The 17,655-nt window shown below is 44.0% G+C and overlaps 1 protein-coding gene and 1 pseudogene across 1 annotated transcript in view; both read right to left on the reverse strand.

Annotated features, from left to right (window-relative positions):
• The window catches only part of LOC144491844 (FYVE, RhoGEF and PH domain-containing protein 5-like), a 137,830-nt gene that overhangs the window by 64,681 nt on the left and 55,494 nt on the right, over positions 1 to 17,655 (reverse strand). The window contains exon 14 of the mRNA XM_078210137.1: positions 7,112 to 7,211. Within this exon, the coding sequence (XP_078066263.1) occupies positions 7,112 to 7,211 (100 nt within the window). The remainder of the gene's footprint in view (positions 1 to 7,111; positions 7,212 to 17,655) is intronic.
• On the reverse strand, positions 13,956 to 14,577 carry LOC144485542 (large ribosomal subunit protein eL19 pseudogene; annotated as a pseudogene).

Raw genomic sequence — 17,655 nt, forward strand, 5'->3', positions numbered from 1 at the left:
TTGTGATTTATATAAACGATCTGGAAGAAGGTGTAACTGGGGTGATCAGTAAGTTTGCGGACGACACGAAAATGGCTGGACTTGCAGATAGTGAGGAACATTGTCCGAGGCTACGGAAGGATATAGATAGGCTGGAAATTTGGGCAAGGAAATGGCAGATGGAGTTCAATCCAGATAAGTGCAAAGTGATGCATTTTGGTAGAACTAACGTAGGGGGGAGCTATACGATAAATGGCAGAACCATAAAGGGTGTAGATACGCAGAGGGACCTGGGTGTGCAAGTCCACAGATCCTTGAAGGTGACGTCACAGGTGGAGAAGGTAGTGAATAAGGCATATGGCATGCTTGCCTTTGTAGGATGGGGCATAGAGTATAAAAGTTGGGGTCTGATGTTGCAGTTGTATAGAACATTGGTTCGGCCGCATTTGGAATACTGCGTCCAGTTCTGGTCGTCACACTACCAGAAGGACGTGGAGGCTTTGGAGAGAGTGCAGAGGAGGTTTACCAGGATGTTGCCTGCTATGGAAGGGCTTAGTTATGAGGAGAGATTGGGTAAACTGGGGTTGTTCTCACTGGAAAGACGGAGGACGAGGGGTGACCTAATAGAGGTGTATAAAATTATGAAAGGCATAGGTAGGGTGAACGGTGGGAAGCTTTTTCCCAGGTCGTTGGTGACGTTCACGAGGGATCATAGGTTCAAGGTGAATGGGGGGGAGGTTTAACACGGATATCAGAAGGACGTATTTTACACAGAGGGTGGTGGGGGCCTGGAATGCGCTGCCGGGCAAGGTGGTGGAGGCGGACACACTGGGAACGTTTAAGACTTATCTAGACAGCCACATGAACAGAGTGGGAATGGAGGGATACAAAAGAATGGTCTAGTTTGGACCAGGGAGCGGCGCGGGCTTGGAGGGCCAAAGGGCCTGTTCCTGTGCTGTATTGTTCTTTGTTCTTTGATGGATGAAGATAAATGTTGTCCTCAAGTTAAGGTGCTAAATTGGGGGAAGGCTGATTACAACAATATTAGGCAGGAACTGACGAATGTAGATTGGAGGCAGATGTTTGAGGGCAAATCCACATCTGGCATGTGGGAGGCTTTCAAGCATAAGTTGATAGGGATTCAGGACCGGCACATTCCTGTAAGGATGAAGGATTAGTATGGCAAATTTTGGGAATCTTGGATAACGAGAGATATTGTGAGCCTTGTCAAAGAGAAAAAGGAAGCATTTGCCAAAGCTAGGAGATTGGGAACACACGAAGGAAGTGTGGAATACAAAGAAAATAGAAAGAAACTTAAGCAAGGAGTAAGAAGGGTTAAAAGGGGTCATGAAAAGTCATTGGCCAGCAAGTTTACGGAAAATCCCAAGGCTTTTTATACATATATAAAGAGCAAGAGGGTAGCCAGGGAGAGGGTTGGCCCACTCAAGGACAGGGGAGGGAATTTGGACGTGGAGCCACAGGAAATAGGCGAGGTATTAACTGAGTACTTTGCGTCAGTATTCACCAAAGAGAAGGACTTGGTGGATGATGAGTCTGGGGAAGGGTGTGTAGATAGTTTGAGTCATGTTGAGATCCAAAAGGAGCTGGTATTGGGGTTCTTGAAAAACATTAAGGTAGACAAGTCCCCAGGGCCTGATGGGATATTCCCCAGAATACTGAAAGAAGCAAGGGAGAGAATTGCAGGGGCCTTGAGAGAAATCTTTGTATCCTCACTGGCTACAGGGGAGGTCCCAGAGGATTGGAGAATAGCCAATGTTGTTCCTTTGTTTTAGAAGGGTAGCAAGAATAATCCAGGTAATTACAGGCCAGTGAGCCTGACGTCAGTGGTAGGGAAATTTTAGGAGAGGGTTCTTCAAGTCAGGGTTTACTCCCACTTGGAAATAAGTGGACGTTTTAACGAGAGGCAACATAGTTTTGTGAAGGGGAGGTCGTGCCTCTCTAAGTTGATCGAGTTTTTCAAGGAAGTGACGAAGATGATTGATGAGGATAGGGCAGTGGATGTTGTCTACATGGACTTTAGTAAGGCCTTTGACAAGGTCCCTTGTGGCAGACTGGTGCAGAGGGTGAAGTCGCTTGGGATCAGAGGTGAGCTGGCAAGGTGGATACAGAACTGGCCTGATCATAGAATTTCCACATTTCCACTCCATCTGACGAAGGAGCAGCGCTCCGAAAGCTAATGGTATTTGCTACCAAATAAACCTGTTGGACTTTAACCTGGTGTTGTTAAAACTCTTACTCTGATCATAGAAGACAGAGGGTAGCAGTGGAAGGGTGCGTTTCTGAATGGAGGGCTGTGACAAGTGGCGTTCCTCAGGGATCAGTGCTGGGACCTTTCCTGTTTGTAATATATATATACATACATTTTCTTCCAAATCATTTATATACAACTAGTTTGATTAGCAAGTTTGCGGATGACACAAAGGTTGGTGGATTCGCAGATAGTGATGAGGACCATCAGAGGATAGAGCAGGACATGGATCGGTGGGAGACTTGGGCGGAGAGATGGCAGATGAAGTTTAATCCGGACGAATGCATTTTGGAAGGTCTAATACATATAGGAAATATACAGTAAATGGCAGAACTTTCAAGAGTATTGATAGGCAGGGGGATCTGGGTGTACAGGTACCCAGGTCACCGAAAGGAGAAGGTAGTCAAGAAGGCATACGACATGCTTGCCTTCATCGGCCGGGGCACTGAGTTTAAAAATCTTGCAGCTTTATAGAACCTTAGTTAGGCCGCACTTGGAATATAGTGTTCAATTCTGGTCGCCACACTACCAGAAGGATGTGAAGGCTTTGGAGAGGGTACAGGAAAAATTTACCAGGATGTTGCCTGGTATGGAGGGCATTAGTTATGAGAGGTTGGAGAAACTTGGTTTGTTCTCACTGGAACGACGGAGGTTGAGGGGTGACCTGATCGAAGTCTACAAGATTATGGGGGGCATGGACAGAGTGGATAGTCAGAAGCTTTTTCCCAGGGTGGAAGAGTCAATTACTAGGGTTCATAGGTTTAAATGCGAAGGGCAAGGTTTAAAGGAGATGTACAGAGGGTGCCTGGAACTCACTACCGGAGGAGATTGTGGAAGCAGATACGATAGTGATATTTAAGAGGCGTCTTGACAAATACATGAATAGGATGGGAATAGAGGGATACGGTCCCCGAAAGGATAGGGGGTTTTAGTTCAGTCGGGCAGCAAGGTCGGTGCAGGCTTGGAGGGCCGAAGGGCCTGTTCCTGTGCTGTAATTTTCTTTGTTCTTTGTTCCTAGGAAAAAGACTCGAGTGCATTCACCCTATCCATGCCTCTCATGATTTTATACACCTAGAATCATAAAATCCCTACAGTGCAGGAGGCGGCTATTTGGCCCATCATGTCTGCACCGACCACAATCCCACCTAGACCCTATCACCATAACCCCATGTATTTACCCTAACATTTACCCTGACATTAAGGGGCAATTTAGCATGCCAATCCACCTAACCCTCATCTTTGGAGTGTGGGAGGAAACCCACGCAGACATGGGGAGAATGTGCAAACTCCACACAGACAGTGACCCAAGCTGGGAATTGAACCCGGGTCCCTGGCGCTGTGAGGCAGCAATGCTAACCACTGTGCCGTCCACCTCTATAAGATCACCCCTCAGTCTCCTATGCTCCAAAGAAAATGTCCTGGCCTGTCCAATCTCTCCCTATAACTCAGTTCCTTGAGTCCTGGCAACATCCTTGTAAATCTCTTCTGCACTCCCTCCAGTTTAATAACATCTTTCCTATAGCAACATGACCAAAACTGAACATAATACTCCAGGTGCGGCCTCACCAACGTCCTGCACAACTGCAACATAACTTCCCAACTTCTATACTCAACGCCCTGATTGATGAATGCCAACATGCCAAAAGACTTCTTCACTGCCCTATCTACCTGTGACTCTACCTTTAGAGAACCAGGCACCTGAACTCCAAGGTCCCTCTGTTCTATGATAATCCCTAAGGTCCTACCATTCACCATGAAAGTCCTACCTTGATTTGACTTTCCAAAATGCAACACCTCACACTTATCTGTATTGAACTCTGTTTGCCATTTCTTGGCCCACTTCCCCAGCTGATCAAGATTCTGCTGCAATTTTTGATAACCTTCCTCACTGTCTACAATACCAGCTATCTTAGTGTCATCTGCAAACTTACTGATCATGCCTTGTACATTCTCATCCAAATCATTGATTATATGTAACAAACAGCAAGGAGCCCAGCACCAACCCCCGAGGCACACCACTAGTCACAGGCCTCCAGTCCGACAAGCATCCTTCCACCATTACCCTCTGCTTCCTACCATCAAGCCAATTGTATATCTAATTTGCCAGGTTTTCCTGTAAATTGGGAGAGGGGAGTGTGCAGTGGGACCTGGGTGTCCTTGTGCACCAGTCACTGACGGTAAGCATGCAGGTGCAGCAGGCTGTAAAGATGACAAATGGTATGTTGGCCTTCATTGTGAGAGGTTTCGAGTACTGGAGCAGGGATGTGTTGTTGCAACTATACAGGGCCTTGGTGAGGCCACACCGAGAGTATTGTGGGCAGTTTTGGTCTCCTTTTCTGAGGAAGGATGTTCTTGCTCTCAAGGGAATGCAGCGAAGGTTTACCAAGCTGATTCCGGGGATGGCGGGACTGATGTATGAGGAGAGATTGACTAGGTTAGGATTATTTTCACTGGAGTTCAGGTGAATGAGGGGGGTTCTCATAGAGACTTTTAACATTCTAACATGTCTCGTCAGGATAGATGTCCTGTCGAGAGGAGGATGTTCCGATGGTGGGTGAGTCCAGCACCAGGGGTCACAGTCTGAGGATTCAGGGTAGACCATTTAGGACAGAGGTGAGGAGACATTTCTTCACCCAAAGAGTAGTGAGCCTGTGGAATTCATTACCACAGGAAGTAGTTGATGCCAAAACATTGAATACATTCAAGAGGCAGCTGGATATAGCACTTGGGGCAAATGGGATCAAAGGTTATGGGGAAAAAGCAGGATTAGGCTACTGAGTTGGATGACCAGCCATGATCTTAATGAATGGCGGAGCAGGCTCAAAGGGCTAAATGGCCTCCTTCTGCTCCTATGTTTCTGTTCCCTGGATTCCATGTGATCCAACCTTCCAGAGCAGCCTACCATGTGGAATTTTATCAAAGACCTTACTGAAGACCATATAGACTACGTCTACTGTCCTGCCCTCATCAACTTTCCTGGTCACTTCATCAAATAACTCTAACAAATTTGCAAGGCATAATTTCCCATGCACAAAGCTGTGCTGACTCCTAATCAAACCCTGTCTTTCCAAATGCCTGTATATCTTATCCCTCAGAATCCTCTCTAGTAACTTACTGGTCTATAATTCTCAGGATTTTCTTTGCTACCCTCCAGTCTTCTGGTACCTCACCCGTGGCTAACGCTGATGCAAATATCTCAGCCAGGGCTCCCAAAATTTCTTCTCTAGCCTCACGCAGATATACCTGGTCAGGGCCAGGAGATTTATCCACCTTCATACATTTTAATACATCCATCATCTCCTCTACTGTAATGTGAACTGTCCCCAATATATCACCACGAACTTTCCCAGGTTCCCAAGTCTTCATGTCTTTCTCCACGGTAAACACAGAGGAGAAATATTCATGGAGAATTTCGACCATCTCCTGTGGTTCCACACATATGTATCCACTTTGGTCCTTGATGGGTCCTATTCACTCTCTAGTTATACTTTTTCCTTTAATATACTTAGAATCTCTTTGGATTCTCCTTAATCCTCTCAGCCAAAGCTACCTTATGCCCTCTTAATTTTCTTCTTGAGTATATTCCCCCTGTACACCTCCAGGGAATCCCTTGATTCCAGTTGCCTGAGCCACGCCTCCTTTTTCCAAAAAAACCTCTATGTTTTGTCATCCAGGGTTCCCTACTCCTGCCAACCTTGCCCTTCACGCCAACAGGAACACATAGACCCTGAACTCTAGCTATTTCACTTTTAAAGGCCTCCTACCTGGAGGTCCCTTTGCCTTCAAACAAGCCACTCTAATTAACCCTTGTAAGCTCCTGTCTAATTCAATCAAAATTCATCTTGGCCCAATTTAGAACTTGCACCTGTGGACCAGTTTTGTCCCCTTCCATAACTAGTTTAAAATTAATAGAACAATGGTCACGGTCCCAAAGTGGTCCCCCACCGTTACCTCAGTCACTTGCCCTGCCCTATTTCCAAAGAGTAGGTCCCTCCACATACTGCCGGAGGAAACTTTCCTGAACACACTTAACAAATTCCACCCCATCTAAGCCCTTAACACTATGGCAGTCCCAGTTTATGTTCAGAAAATTAAAATCCCCTACTATGGCAACACTATTATTCCTGCAAGTCTCTCCAATCTCCCTGCATATTTGTTCTTTTAATTCCTGTTGACTATTTGAGGGCCTATAGTACAACTCCTATAAGGTTATCATCCCCTTCTTATTTCTTAGTTCCACCCACAAAGCCTCGCTGGATGTTGCCTCGGTTATTTCATCTCTGACTGCCATGATCAAAAATGTAAATCCCCTCCTCTCTTACCTCCACCTCTTTCCCGCCTAAAGCACCTGTACCCTGGAACATTAAGCTGCCAATCTTGTCCCTCACTTAGCCATGTTTCAGTTATGGTTATATCTCAGTCCCATGTACCTATCCATGCCCTGAGTTCTTCAGCCTTACCTGTTAGCCCTCTTACACTACAATAGATGCAATTTAATCCAAGTATTCATTGTGCAAACACATCCAAGTCCCTTTGAATATCAACACTTACAAATTTCTAATCTTTTAACAATTGTTCTGTTTTTTCCATTCTAACACCCAAAGTGAATCTCACATTTCCACACTTAATACTCTATCGCCACCTTGTTTCCCACTCTCAAATCTGTCACTATCTCTTTGCAGTCTTTGTGTTTCCTCCTCACTTCTTACATTCCCATCTAGTTTTGTATCGTCAGCAAACTGAGATACATTGCTCTCTGTCTCCTTGTCTAAGTCAGTGTCTTATTCTGAAGTAAGAGATCAAGGTGTTTTGTATCAATATCAGGAAGGTAATAATCAGAGAGTTCTCTGCTCCAACACTGACCTCAGCATTTCCTCTCAGCGCCAGCAACGTCTGCATCTTCTGATAATTCTCCACCGCTTTGCTAATGACAGCCAGCCACTCGCCACATTCTGCAGAGGAGCTGACAGAGAATAGAGAAAGGATAATATAAAAATAATCATATTATCTAAATAATAGTTACTGCTATTTAATTCATAGTGACAAGCTCTTCCTGATATTTCCAAGTAATGATGAGTTCTGTACACACATCAATTGTAGTTGGAGTTCTTTCATTGCCACTGGCCTCAGGAGATATCACTTTGCAGAAAGTGTTAGAAGCTCCAGAAAAGTTTCTCAGCTGTACAGCTGACTGAAGATATCTATCGGTGAATAATCTACATTCAGACTGCATTAAGCCAAAATTAAACATGAGGGATCTTGGGCAATTGTTCAAAACTGGCGATTCATTGGCTGTTTTAAAGATTCTGAGTTTCATTTTCCACAGAGTTCCTCATTGTGGTGTTTATGAGAAGGGTAAAAGCTTCAAATAAATTGAATGAATGGATTTAAGGTAACACAGAGGCTGATCAGTATATTTGGACTTGCAAAGGCAGAGAGAGAGAGAGAGCGAGACACACTGAGACAGAGGACTGGAGGAGCATAAATAGTGGGATTCCCATGGGTCTGGATTGTTCTGAAATATGTCAATGACCTAGATTTAGATGTTCATGCCTTCTTCTGTTCTCTGCCTGAGAGCATGTCCTACCCACAGTGCCATAATCTCCAACACAGATAGGACAAGGATCATACAATCATAGAATTTACGGTGCAGAAAGAGGCCATTTGGCCCATTGAGCCTGCACTGACAACAATCCCACCCAGGTCCTGTCCTGTCCCCATAACCCCACATATTTACCCTCCTAATCCCCCTGACATTAAGGGGCAATTTATCATGGCCAATCAACCTAACCCTCGCATCTTTGGACTGTGAGAAGAAACCGGAGCACCTGGAGTCAGGTCCCTAATCCACCCCAGCCGGAATGGGGATTAAACCCCATGCTGTTGGCATCAATTTGATCCTCCTCGGCTGCCCAGCCAACTGAGATAATCAACCAATTGAATGAGTCTGAGTTGCTGTGGTAACAGACCCCTGTATGTTGTAGTCTGGAGCTGTGGATGGTGATGGTAAAGGCTCCAATCTTCTTTCCATCACATGTCTGACCAGGAATCTCTTCCACTCTTCCTGCCATTATCGTGTGCTGGCAGTATTTACTGAGACTCAACCTGCTTGGCCACATTATGAACCACACCTGCCTTGGCCATCTTGCCCTGGGGTGGGACTCGAACCCGGAACCTCTGGCTCAGAGGCAGGGACATTCCCCACGACACCACAAGACCTCCTCAGATTTGGGTGAATGGTACAAAATTACAAGAGGATAGTGATTTTTAAAAAAAAAATCAAGGGCTGAAATGTACACTGGGGCAGGGACTGTGGGGTGGGCCCCGTCACCAACGTGGAAATTAGGGGTATGCTCACTTCTGCTTGGTTGGCAATACTCTGCAGATATTTTACAGCCAAAAACTTGCCTTCTGCTCCTGAGAGAGAGGAAGTTCAGTCTCCGAGAGCTGCCAGCCAATCAGAGAGGGAGCAGCAGTCTTGTTCCGAGTGGTGGGGAGAATTACTTGGGGGGGGAGGAGGGGTCTCCATTGATCACAAGGTATCCAAGAAAGAGGCACTCCATCCTTGCTCAGTTAGCAGTCTGCTCGGTTTCACCAGTATTGCTGGGAGGAGGCCCTTAATTGGCCATTGATCGGCCAGAATTGGTCTGTAGGTGAGTGGGATACCCAACACCTCTCCTGGCCACTGGTAAAATAGCAGGAGGCAGCAGGTAGGTGGTGGTACAGTGCCACAGCCTGACCATCCAATGTTCCAATTACCTACCCCCCAAACCAGTGCACCCCCCCCACCCCCCTGACACAAACCCCATGCCATGAGGAGGTACAATTTAATGAAAAGTCCAATTTCAAAGAGGGCACAGGAGCAGAAGAACCTGGAGGTAAATGTGTACAAAGTGATAGTTGTGAATATGGATTACAGGATTCTGGGCTTTATGAATAGGGGCAGAGAGTACAAGATTATGTTAAACTGAGGCTTCAGCCTCAGCTACAGTATTGTGTCCAGTTCTGGATCTAGACTTTAATAAAGATGCAAAGAAATGAGAGAGTGCAGAATAGATTCACAAGAATCTATTCTGGGGTGAGGAATTCAGTTCCATGGATAGATTGGAGAAGCTGAGAAAGTTGAGAAGAGATTTAATGGAGATATTCAAAATGGTGTGGATCTGGACAGAGTTGATAGGGAGAAAATGTTCCTATTGGCAGAAAGGTCAGTAATCAGAGGTCACTGATTTAAGGTAACTGACAAAGGCAACAGGAGAATGAGTTTAATAAAGCAGCGAGTAGTTAGGATCAGCAATGCGGTGCCTGGAAATGTGATGGAGGCAGATTCAAGTGAGGCATTCAAAAGGAAATTGAATTAATTATCTGAAGAGGAAAAGTTTTCAGGGTTATCAGAATTGACAGGGCTGAGGGACAAGTTGGAGTTATCAATAAACACTTAATTTCAACCATATAAGACTCAGAACCCCTTGCACATACAACATGGTGGCAGCTCTTGGAAAAACACAAAACCTCAGAGAAGCTGGAAAAAGAGCAGCATTCTGACCTGACTGAAAGTACCTGAAGCTAAGGCACAGAGGGGAATTGCCTGAGAGAAGCTACATAGCAGAATTGGAAGTAAATAGTAGAAGAAGAAAAAAATCCATTATGCAGCTTTGGACTCCATAAATTGTGGAAGTCCAGTTTGAATACCCACAGAGTGCAAAGTCAAAGGACCTAGCAGGGGTAAGCTAAAAAATAACTTGACAAGAACAAGATTTAAAACATTTTCAGTCTTTTAAAAGTCAGGGCAGCCCATTTCCAAAAGCACCGTGGACAGCCTGGGTTCAGAGTCAGCCATCATATTACATGGCAGCCAAGCTTATTGCAAAATAATTTTTAAATTGGCAGTTTAGAAATCACAGCCAAAGATGGGAGACAATGTTAAAACACTTGAAAATGCGCCAATATACAGGGAAGGCCCAGAATACTTGATTAAGTACTGCACAAAACAAAAGACAAAGAGATTGGACCACCAACGCAGCAGGATCCCACCAAAACACAAAAAGCACAGGAAGACGCTTTGAAGAAATGCTCACTGCGGCACCACCTTTAAAACCTGCACAGCATTTAAACATGTACTCACAAAAATCTTTAAACAACCATGGATAAATAAACTGACTTCCAAGGGCTCAACCAAATGCAAAATTGGGCATCTTGGAGAATAAATTTTTAAGGTACCAGAGTAAATCAGGTCTAAGTGAGAAATCAGAGGAAATACAGATGAATACATTTCTATACTCGTTTAGTGAGTCTGTGGATGAAGTAATCCAAATGCAATGCATTGATAAACCCTCAACCAGCTTTGATGAGATATTTAAATGCCTTTGACAAATATTTTGATCTTTAGGAGGGCAGAGAGCTTAAAAACAGGAATAGAAAATCCCCAGTAAAGCCACAAAAGGGAAAAAGGATATTAGCCAACCAAACCACATGGCAGCAGCATTCAGACAGCGAACCAGCCTTTAAGCCTTAAAAATAAATCTGTTAGAAAATCCGGATACATTTCCCATACTGCAGCAGCTGGGACAGTGCTGAGCCACCTGACTATGACGACAGAACTGGAATAAATAAAGACTCCACTGGAGACGGGGTGCCTCACATCCTTTAAAAAGTACCTGGATGAGTACTTGGCACATTATAACTTTCAAGGCAATGGGCCAAGTGCTGGTAAATGGATTAGGTGGGAGTTTAGGTGTTTCTTGTGTGTCAGTGCAGACTCAATGGGCCTCCTCTGCACTATATGATTCTATGGAAACAGGCCTGATTAAGAGCAAAACCAAATGAAGGAGAAGGATAAAGCTCTGCTGCAGGTAGAGAAAGAAAAAGACAAAAATAAGATCGGAAATGTTCATATCAAGGCTGAATTGGAAGATTTGAATCATAAGGTTCGAGCTGTGTGTATACCTTTGAAAACATATGATAAACCTAAAGGCTTCAATGAACCAAACTATTCAGGATCTGAGCAAGCATATGTCTGAGGTGTCCCGAAGGTAGAAAGAGGCTTTGAAAGAAACAAAGAGTTGAATCTTGAGAAGAATACTCAAATCTGTTGCATATAGACTCAGCAAGCATAAATAGCAACTCTGAACTCCCATTGTTGACAAATTGAAGAGGAATTGGAAGAACTCAACCATAAGTACAGCCAGGCACAACAGCAGGTAGAAAAAGATCACAAAGAACTTGCTGCCTTGAAGAATCAACATGTGCCCCTGGATAAACATGAAGAGTGAAAAAAATGTTCAGAACTATTTCAGAAAAAAACTGTGTTGGTACTATCAGTAGTGACAAAACATTGCACTGAAGAACAGAGTGATTTGGCAAAATGCGAACAAGAAAATAAATGGTTGAAAGAACAACTATTTATCCTTCAAGATAAAAGGGAGTACATAACCCTTTAGCAGCATAAATAAATGAAGACTGCCTTGAACAGCAGAATTGGGGAACAGCAGAATAAAGTCAAGCAGACTCTGTTAAAATACAAAACCCAAGCAAAGCAATTGAACTTGGCAAAGAAAAGGGAAACATGTTAAAAGTCCTTCAGACGCAGGGTGTTCTTTGTAGTTGGTATAATTAGTATCATCGATCGACAGCTCCGCGCGCCACAGCGAAAAACTGCACCGACCTCCTCAGAAGACAAACACGGGACACGGTGGACAGAGTACCCTTCGTCGTCCAGTACTTCCCCGGAGTGGAGAAGCTACGACATCTCCTCCGGAGCCTTCAACATGTCATTGATGAAGACAAACATCTTGCCAAGGCCATCCCCACACCCCCACTTCTTGCCTTCAAACAACCGCACAACCTCAAACAGACCATTGTCCGCAGCAAACTACCCAGCCTTCAGGAGAACAGTGACTACGACACCACACAACCCTGCCACAGCAACCTCTGCAAGACGTGCCGGATCATCGACACGGATGCCATCATCTCACGTGAGAACACCATCTACCAGGTACACGGTTCCTACTCTTGCAACTTGGCCAACGTTGTCTACCTGATACGCTGCAGGAAAGGATGTCCCGAGGCATGGTACATTGGGGAAACCATGCAGAGGCTATGACAACGGATGAATGAACACCGCTCGACAATCACCAGGCAAGACTGTTCTCTTCCTGTGGGTGAGCACTTCAGCAGTCACAGGCATTCGGCCTCTGATCCTCGGGTAAGCGTTCTCCAAGGCGGCCTTCATGACGCACGACAGCGCAGAGTCGCTGAGCAGAAACTGATAGCCAAGTTCCGCACACATGAGGACGGCCTAAACCGGGATCTTGGGTTCATGTCACACTATCGGTAACCCCCACAGCTTGCCTCCTGGACTTGCAGAATCTCACTGGCTGTCCTGCCTGGAGACAATACACATTTCTTTAACCTGTGCCTAATGCTCTCTCCACTCACATTGTCTGTATCTTTAAGACCTGATTAGCTGTAAAGATTCGCATTCTAATCAGTATTCTGTAACTTGAGTTTGTGTCTCTGTGCCCTGTTTGAGAGCAGATTTCCACTCCATCTGACGAAGGAGCAGCGCTCCGAAAACTAATGGCATTTGCTACCAAATAAACCTGTTGGACTTTAACCTGGTGTTGTTAAACTTCTTACTGTGTTTACCCCAGTCCAACGCCGGCATCTCCACATCATTTGGAAAATTAAAGCAGGATCTGACATTATCTCATGAACAATTAACCGGTCTATATTTTAGATCTGGTGACAACCTTATTAAAACAATTAACAAGCTGGATAAACTCTCCAACAGAATGCTGTTTAAATTATAAGTCTCATTCAGGAATAATGAAATAAATCATTACAGAATAGTCATTCGCAAATGTAATACCAGGCATCGGTTGGAAGTATGAACTTTCTTCTAATGCTTCAGTCTGGAATACTTTGAGTTGGTTTTTCCTTCTACTTAGATGGTGATTTGATGAAGCTATATATATTACTGCAGGATTCCACATGAGAGACTCATTGTGCCTTTGAGTGCTTGCTTTAAAATCATTATTCCAATTCAAAACCTATTTTACTACGCTGGAACTCTGGCTGCTGCTTTGGGTACAAATGTTGCAAAATTGGCTTCTGTAGCCTGCTTTCTGCAGTTTAAAATCCCAAGTACAAAGGTACATGTTTTTAAAGAGACAATGCGATAAAATTTCTTCTTTCAGTTTCAGCATTTCTTTTCAATACCAAACACCACATTTTTAACCTTATATATGCAACTTCATAACACCTCCCCTCCAAGGAAAAAATGAACCATCATTATCAAAAGATGGCTTCATTTTTTTCTTGGAAAATGTTTCCTTATTTTCTCTCGACTTTCATCACTTTAAACCGATACATGAATAACAAAAAAATTTACAGAACTACAAAATGCTGTCCTGTTTTTCTCTTTTTGTTGGATCTTGCATCAAGTAGCTTGTGTCTTTAACAGTTTCATTATAGTCTGATACAGAATCACATTTTTACAAGATTTCGCCAGTGGGTCAACCTCAAAGGTGATGACACTCTGTTCCATTTTAATCTCTGCGGGAGGATGAACTCTCGCTTCAGTGCTGTGATCTTGTCCTCATGAAGATTAGTCAGATGGATGTGCTCTTGAGTGATCAGACTTACTTGCTTTGGATGGATTACATGGGCCTTCTTAAAATGTAAACCCATTGGTCTGATTAACCTTTTATTCTTTAGGAGATTTCCAAGTGAATCCATCTCTGACAAAGCAAACTTTAGTAACTATTCTTGTCCAAGCTTTCTTCTTTTGTTTACCTGTGTGAATAATTTTCAGGATTTCAGTTTCTCCTTGAGCATGAACTTTTGGCAAAGGTACTTCCTTCTTGGTCTGCCGACTTTCTGCTTGTCGTTTACGAGTTCCGCTGCTCCTCCGAGCTTTAGCCTTTAGTTTGTAAATGTGCTCCATCAAGGTACGCTTATTCTTGAAGACATTATCCTTCACTTTCAGATACAGGCTGATTGATCTTCTTGGACTCCCTATATCTGCAAAGCAGATGCCTCAGAAGTCTCATTCTCCTCATCCAGGCTAGTTTCTCCTGCATGTGGACATTTCGCTTATTGATGCCCGTGTGCTGGCCCTTCGTGCATGCAAGGGTGTTCTTCCTGCGTCGAGCAAGTGCACAGTCACAGGCTTGCGGATAATCAGACCATCTTCAATTTCCTGATCTGTTGACAGGAATTACGATTGGCAATCTCATTCGTTTCATTAGGATCCAGCCATACCTTCTTCTTGCCAAATGGCGCAAAACGCTGGAGGTCAGCCTCTTCTGAAGCCTGAGCCTACTCATGGCCACTTTTCAATGGAAAGGTACTTGCCAGTTATCCTGAAATAAGTTCATTTTTGCGAGGTATGTGGCTTGTACGACTTTCTCCACACACTCCTCCAACTTTGGGATTGGATAGGAATCCGTTTTTGTCACTGCGTTGACCTTCCAATAATCCACGCAGAATTGTTCAGTACCATCACGTTCAGGGACCAACACGATTGGCAAACTCCATTCACTTTGACTCAACTCTATTATGTCATCTCATAGCATCGCTTTCACTTCCTTTTATACCTGCTCTGCTTTGAGAGGATTAAGCCTGTAAGGGTGTTGTTTTATTAGAACAGCATTCCCTATGTCAACCTCATGTACTATGGCATCTATTCTCCCTACTTTATTCCTATATAGATCCCCATCTCTCTTTAAGAGAGGACTTCTGCATTGTTTAATTTGTTTTGAGGCACATCAAAATCCAGATCTTCGGGATTTGATTCCTCGCTCTGAGTGGACGTAACTAATACCAGTTTCTCCGGTTCCCTCCTCCTGTCATAATATTGTTTGAGCATGTTTACATGACATATCTGGCATTCTTACCAGATAATATGCCTTATTTAATTTTTTTCCAATTTGGTAGGAACCACTAAATCTCACTATAGAATGATCTCCTACAACTGGTAAGAGCACCAATACTTTACCCTCAGGGAAAACTATCCCAATTGTGGATTTCTTGTCAGCTTCTGACTTCATTGGGTGCTGTGTTACCTTCAAATGCTGTTGAGCTAATTCACCTACCCTATTTAATCTTTCGGAATTAAACACCTCTGTCTGATCCTGTACCTGCTCAGGTTTTTCTTTTACAATTTCATCATAGTGTCAGCTAACTGAACCTCACCTCCTTCATCTTTCCTTTGTGCTCTCCCTTCCTGTTTTAACTCACGGCCGTGGGATCTTGTCACCACACAGTCCAACACATTTCCAGTGTCTTTTCCTTTCACTTTCTCAATTCCCTGGTTTCCTTTTGGCTTTTCTACTACCATGGGCATCACTCCCACTTGTGATCCAACTATATCATTTCCCAGAATAAATTGTATTCCTGAAACAACTAGGTTTTCTATCACTCCCACTGTTACTTCTCCAGACTGGATAGGACTTTCTAGTCTTATTTTACACAGGGGAACACTACTCTGCCCTCCATTTATTTCATAAATTACCCTTCTCTCAGGCAGTATTTCAGAAGGAGTGCAAATATTTTCATCTTTTACCATTAGAGACATACTAGCTCCTGTATCTCTCAATATTTTCACTTCCTTACCTGCTTCCCCTGTTCTACCTGAGTAAACCTTACCCACACAGGTGAAGTCTTTGAAAAGATCGGCTTCTACTTCATCCTCCAGCCTGTGCCGAGGCTGTGTACTCTCTACATCTCCTCCTCCTTTTGAGATTACTTTCACTACCTTAACCAGTCCCACCAGTTAAACCTCTTCTACCACTCCCTTTTTCTCAGGGGATTTGTCTACTTTATTACATTTTAAGACACTCAACATTTCCTTCTTTATATTGACCTGCCAGAGAGTAGTCACACACCCTACCGTAACCTCATCATCTCTTATATGGCAAATACCAATGCAAAGTACTCTTTAAGGATCTCACCCACTTCCTGTGGCTCCACACATCATCTCCCTCTTTTATCCTAGCTATCCGCTTGCCCCTAATCTATGTATAAAATGCTTTGGGATTCTCCTTAACCCTGTTGGCCAATGACATTTCACAGCCCCTTAAAGCTCTCCTAACTCCCATTTGAGCGCCTTCCTACTTTCTCTATATTCTTCAACAGCCTCACCTGTTTCTAGTTGCCTAGACCTGATGCACGCTTCCTTTTTTTTTTGTTGACTGTCATCCAAGGTTCCCGAATCTTGCCATTCCTGTCCTTCATTTTCACAGGAAAATGCCTGTCCTGCACCCTAATCAACTGGCCTTTAAAAGACTTCTATGTCAGATGTGGATTTACCCTTAAACAACCGCTCCCAATCACATTCTCCAATTCTTGCCTAATTCAGTTATAGTTGGCCTTCCCCCAATTTAACACATTCACTCAAGGACAACTCTTGTGCTTGTCCATACATATTGAAAAACGTAAGGAATTATGGTCACTATTCCCAAAATGCTCCCCCACTGAAACTTTGATCACCTGGCTGGGCTCATTCCCCAATACCAAGTTCAGTTTGGCCCCCTCTCTCGTTAGACTATCCACATATTGTTTCAAAAAAACCCTCCTGGACACACCTAACAAATTTCTCCCCATCCAATTTCAGGATGCCCCGCACCCGCTCAGAGACATTCGTGACCCTGGCACCAAGGAGGCCACATACCATCCTGGAGTCTCTCTCTCGGCCACAGAAGCACCTGTGTCCCCGACTATCGAATCCCCAATTACTATGGCTCTACTATGCAATGTCCCTCTCCTCTGAATGGCAGGGCCAGCCATGGTGCCACTGTTCTGGCTGCTGCTGTCACCTGATGGACCATTCCCCTCATCAGTATCCGAAATTGAATGCTTGAGACAGGGGAGCAGCCACAGGGGACTCCTGTACTGACTACCTGCCCTATCTAATGGTCACCCATCTATCTTTCTGTACCTTGAGTGTTACCATAGCTCTGTAACTTCTATCTAAGATGCTCTCCACCATTTGAGTGCTCCTTAGTGCCTCTAACTGCTGCTTAAATTGATCCATTCATTCGATGAGCAGCTGAAGCTGGGTACACTTCCTGCAGATGTAATTATCAGGGAGGTTCTCAGCATCCATGATTGACCACATCGCACAGGCAGACACACATAACCCAATAAACAGACATGACTATCTCTCTATTAGCTGTTAGATTACAAGTTAAATTTTAATTAGCTACCTAAAAATTAGTTATTAATTTCGAACAAATACCCCCCCAACTTACTATCTTTATTTTCCCTTTACAAACCAGAAGGTGAACTAACTTGTTAGATCCTCAATTATTTTATTGAGGATCTAACAAGTGAATTTAATGAGTCTAAGGGGTAGTCAGTGACCAGGGGAGAAATGATTCCAAAAGGAACTGAATGTCCAGGTA

This window comes from Mustelus asterias, chromosome 3 (genome assembly GCF_964213995.1).
Source record: "Mustelus asterias chromosome 3, sMusAst1.hap1.1, whole genome shotgun sequence".
Classification (NCBI taxonomy): Eukaryota; Metazoa; Chordata; class Chondrichthyes; order Carcharhiniformes; family Triakidae; genus Mustelus; species Mustelus asterias.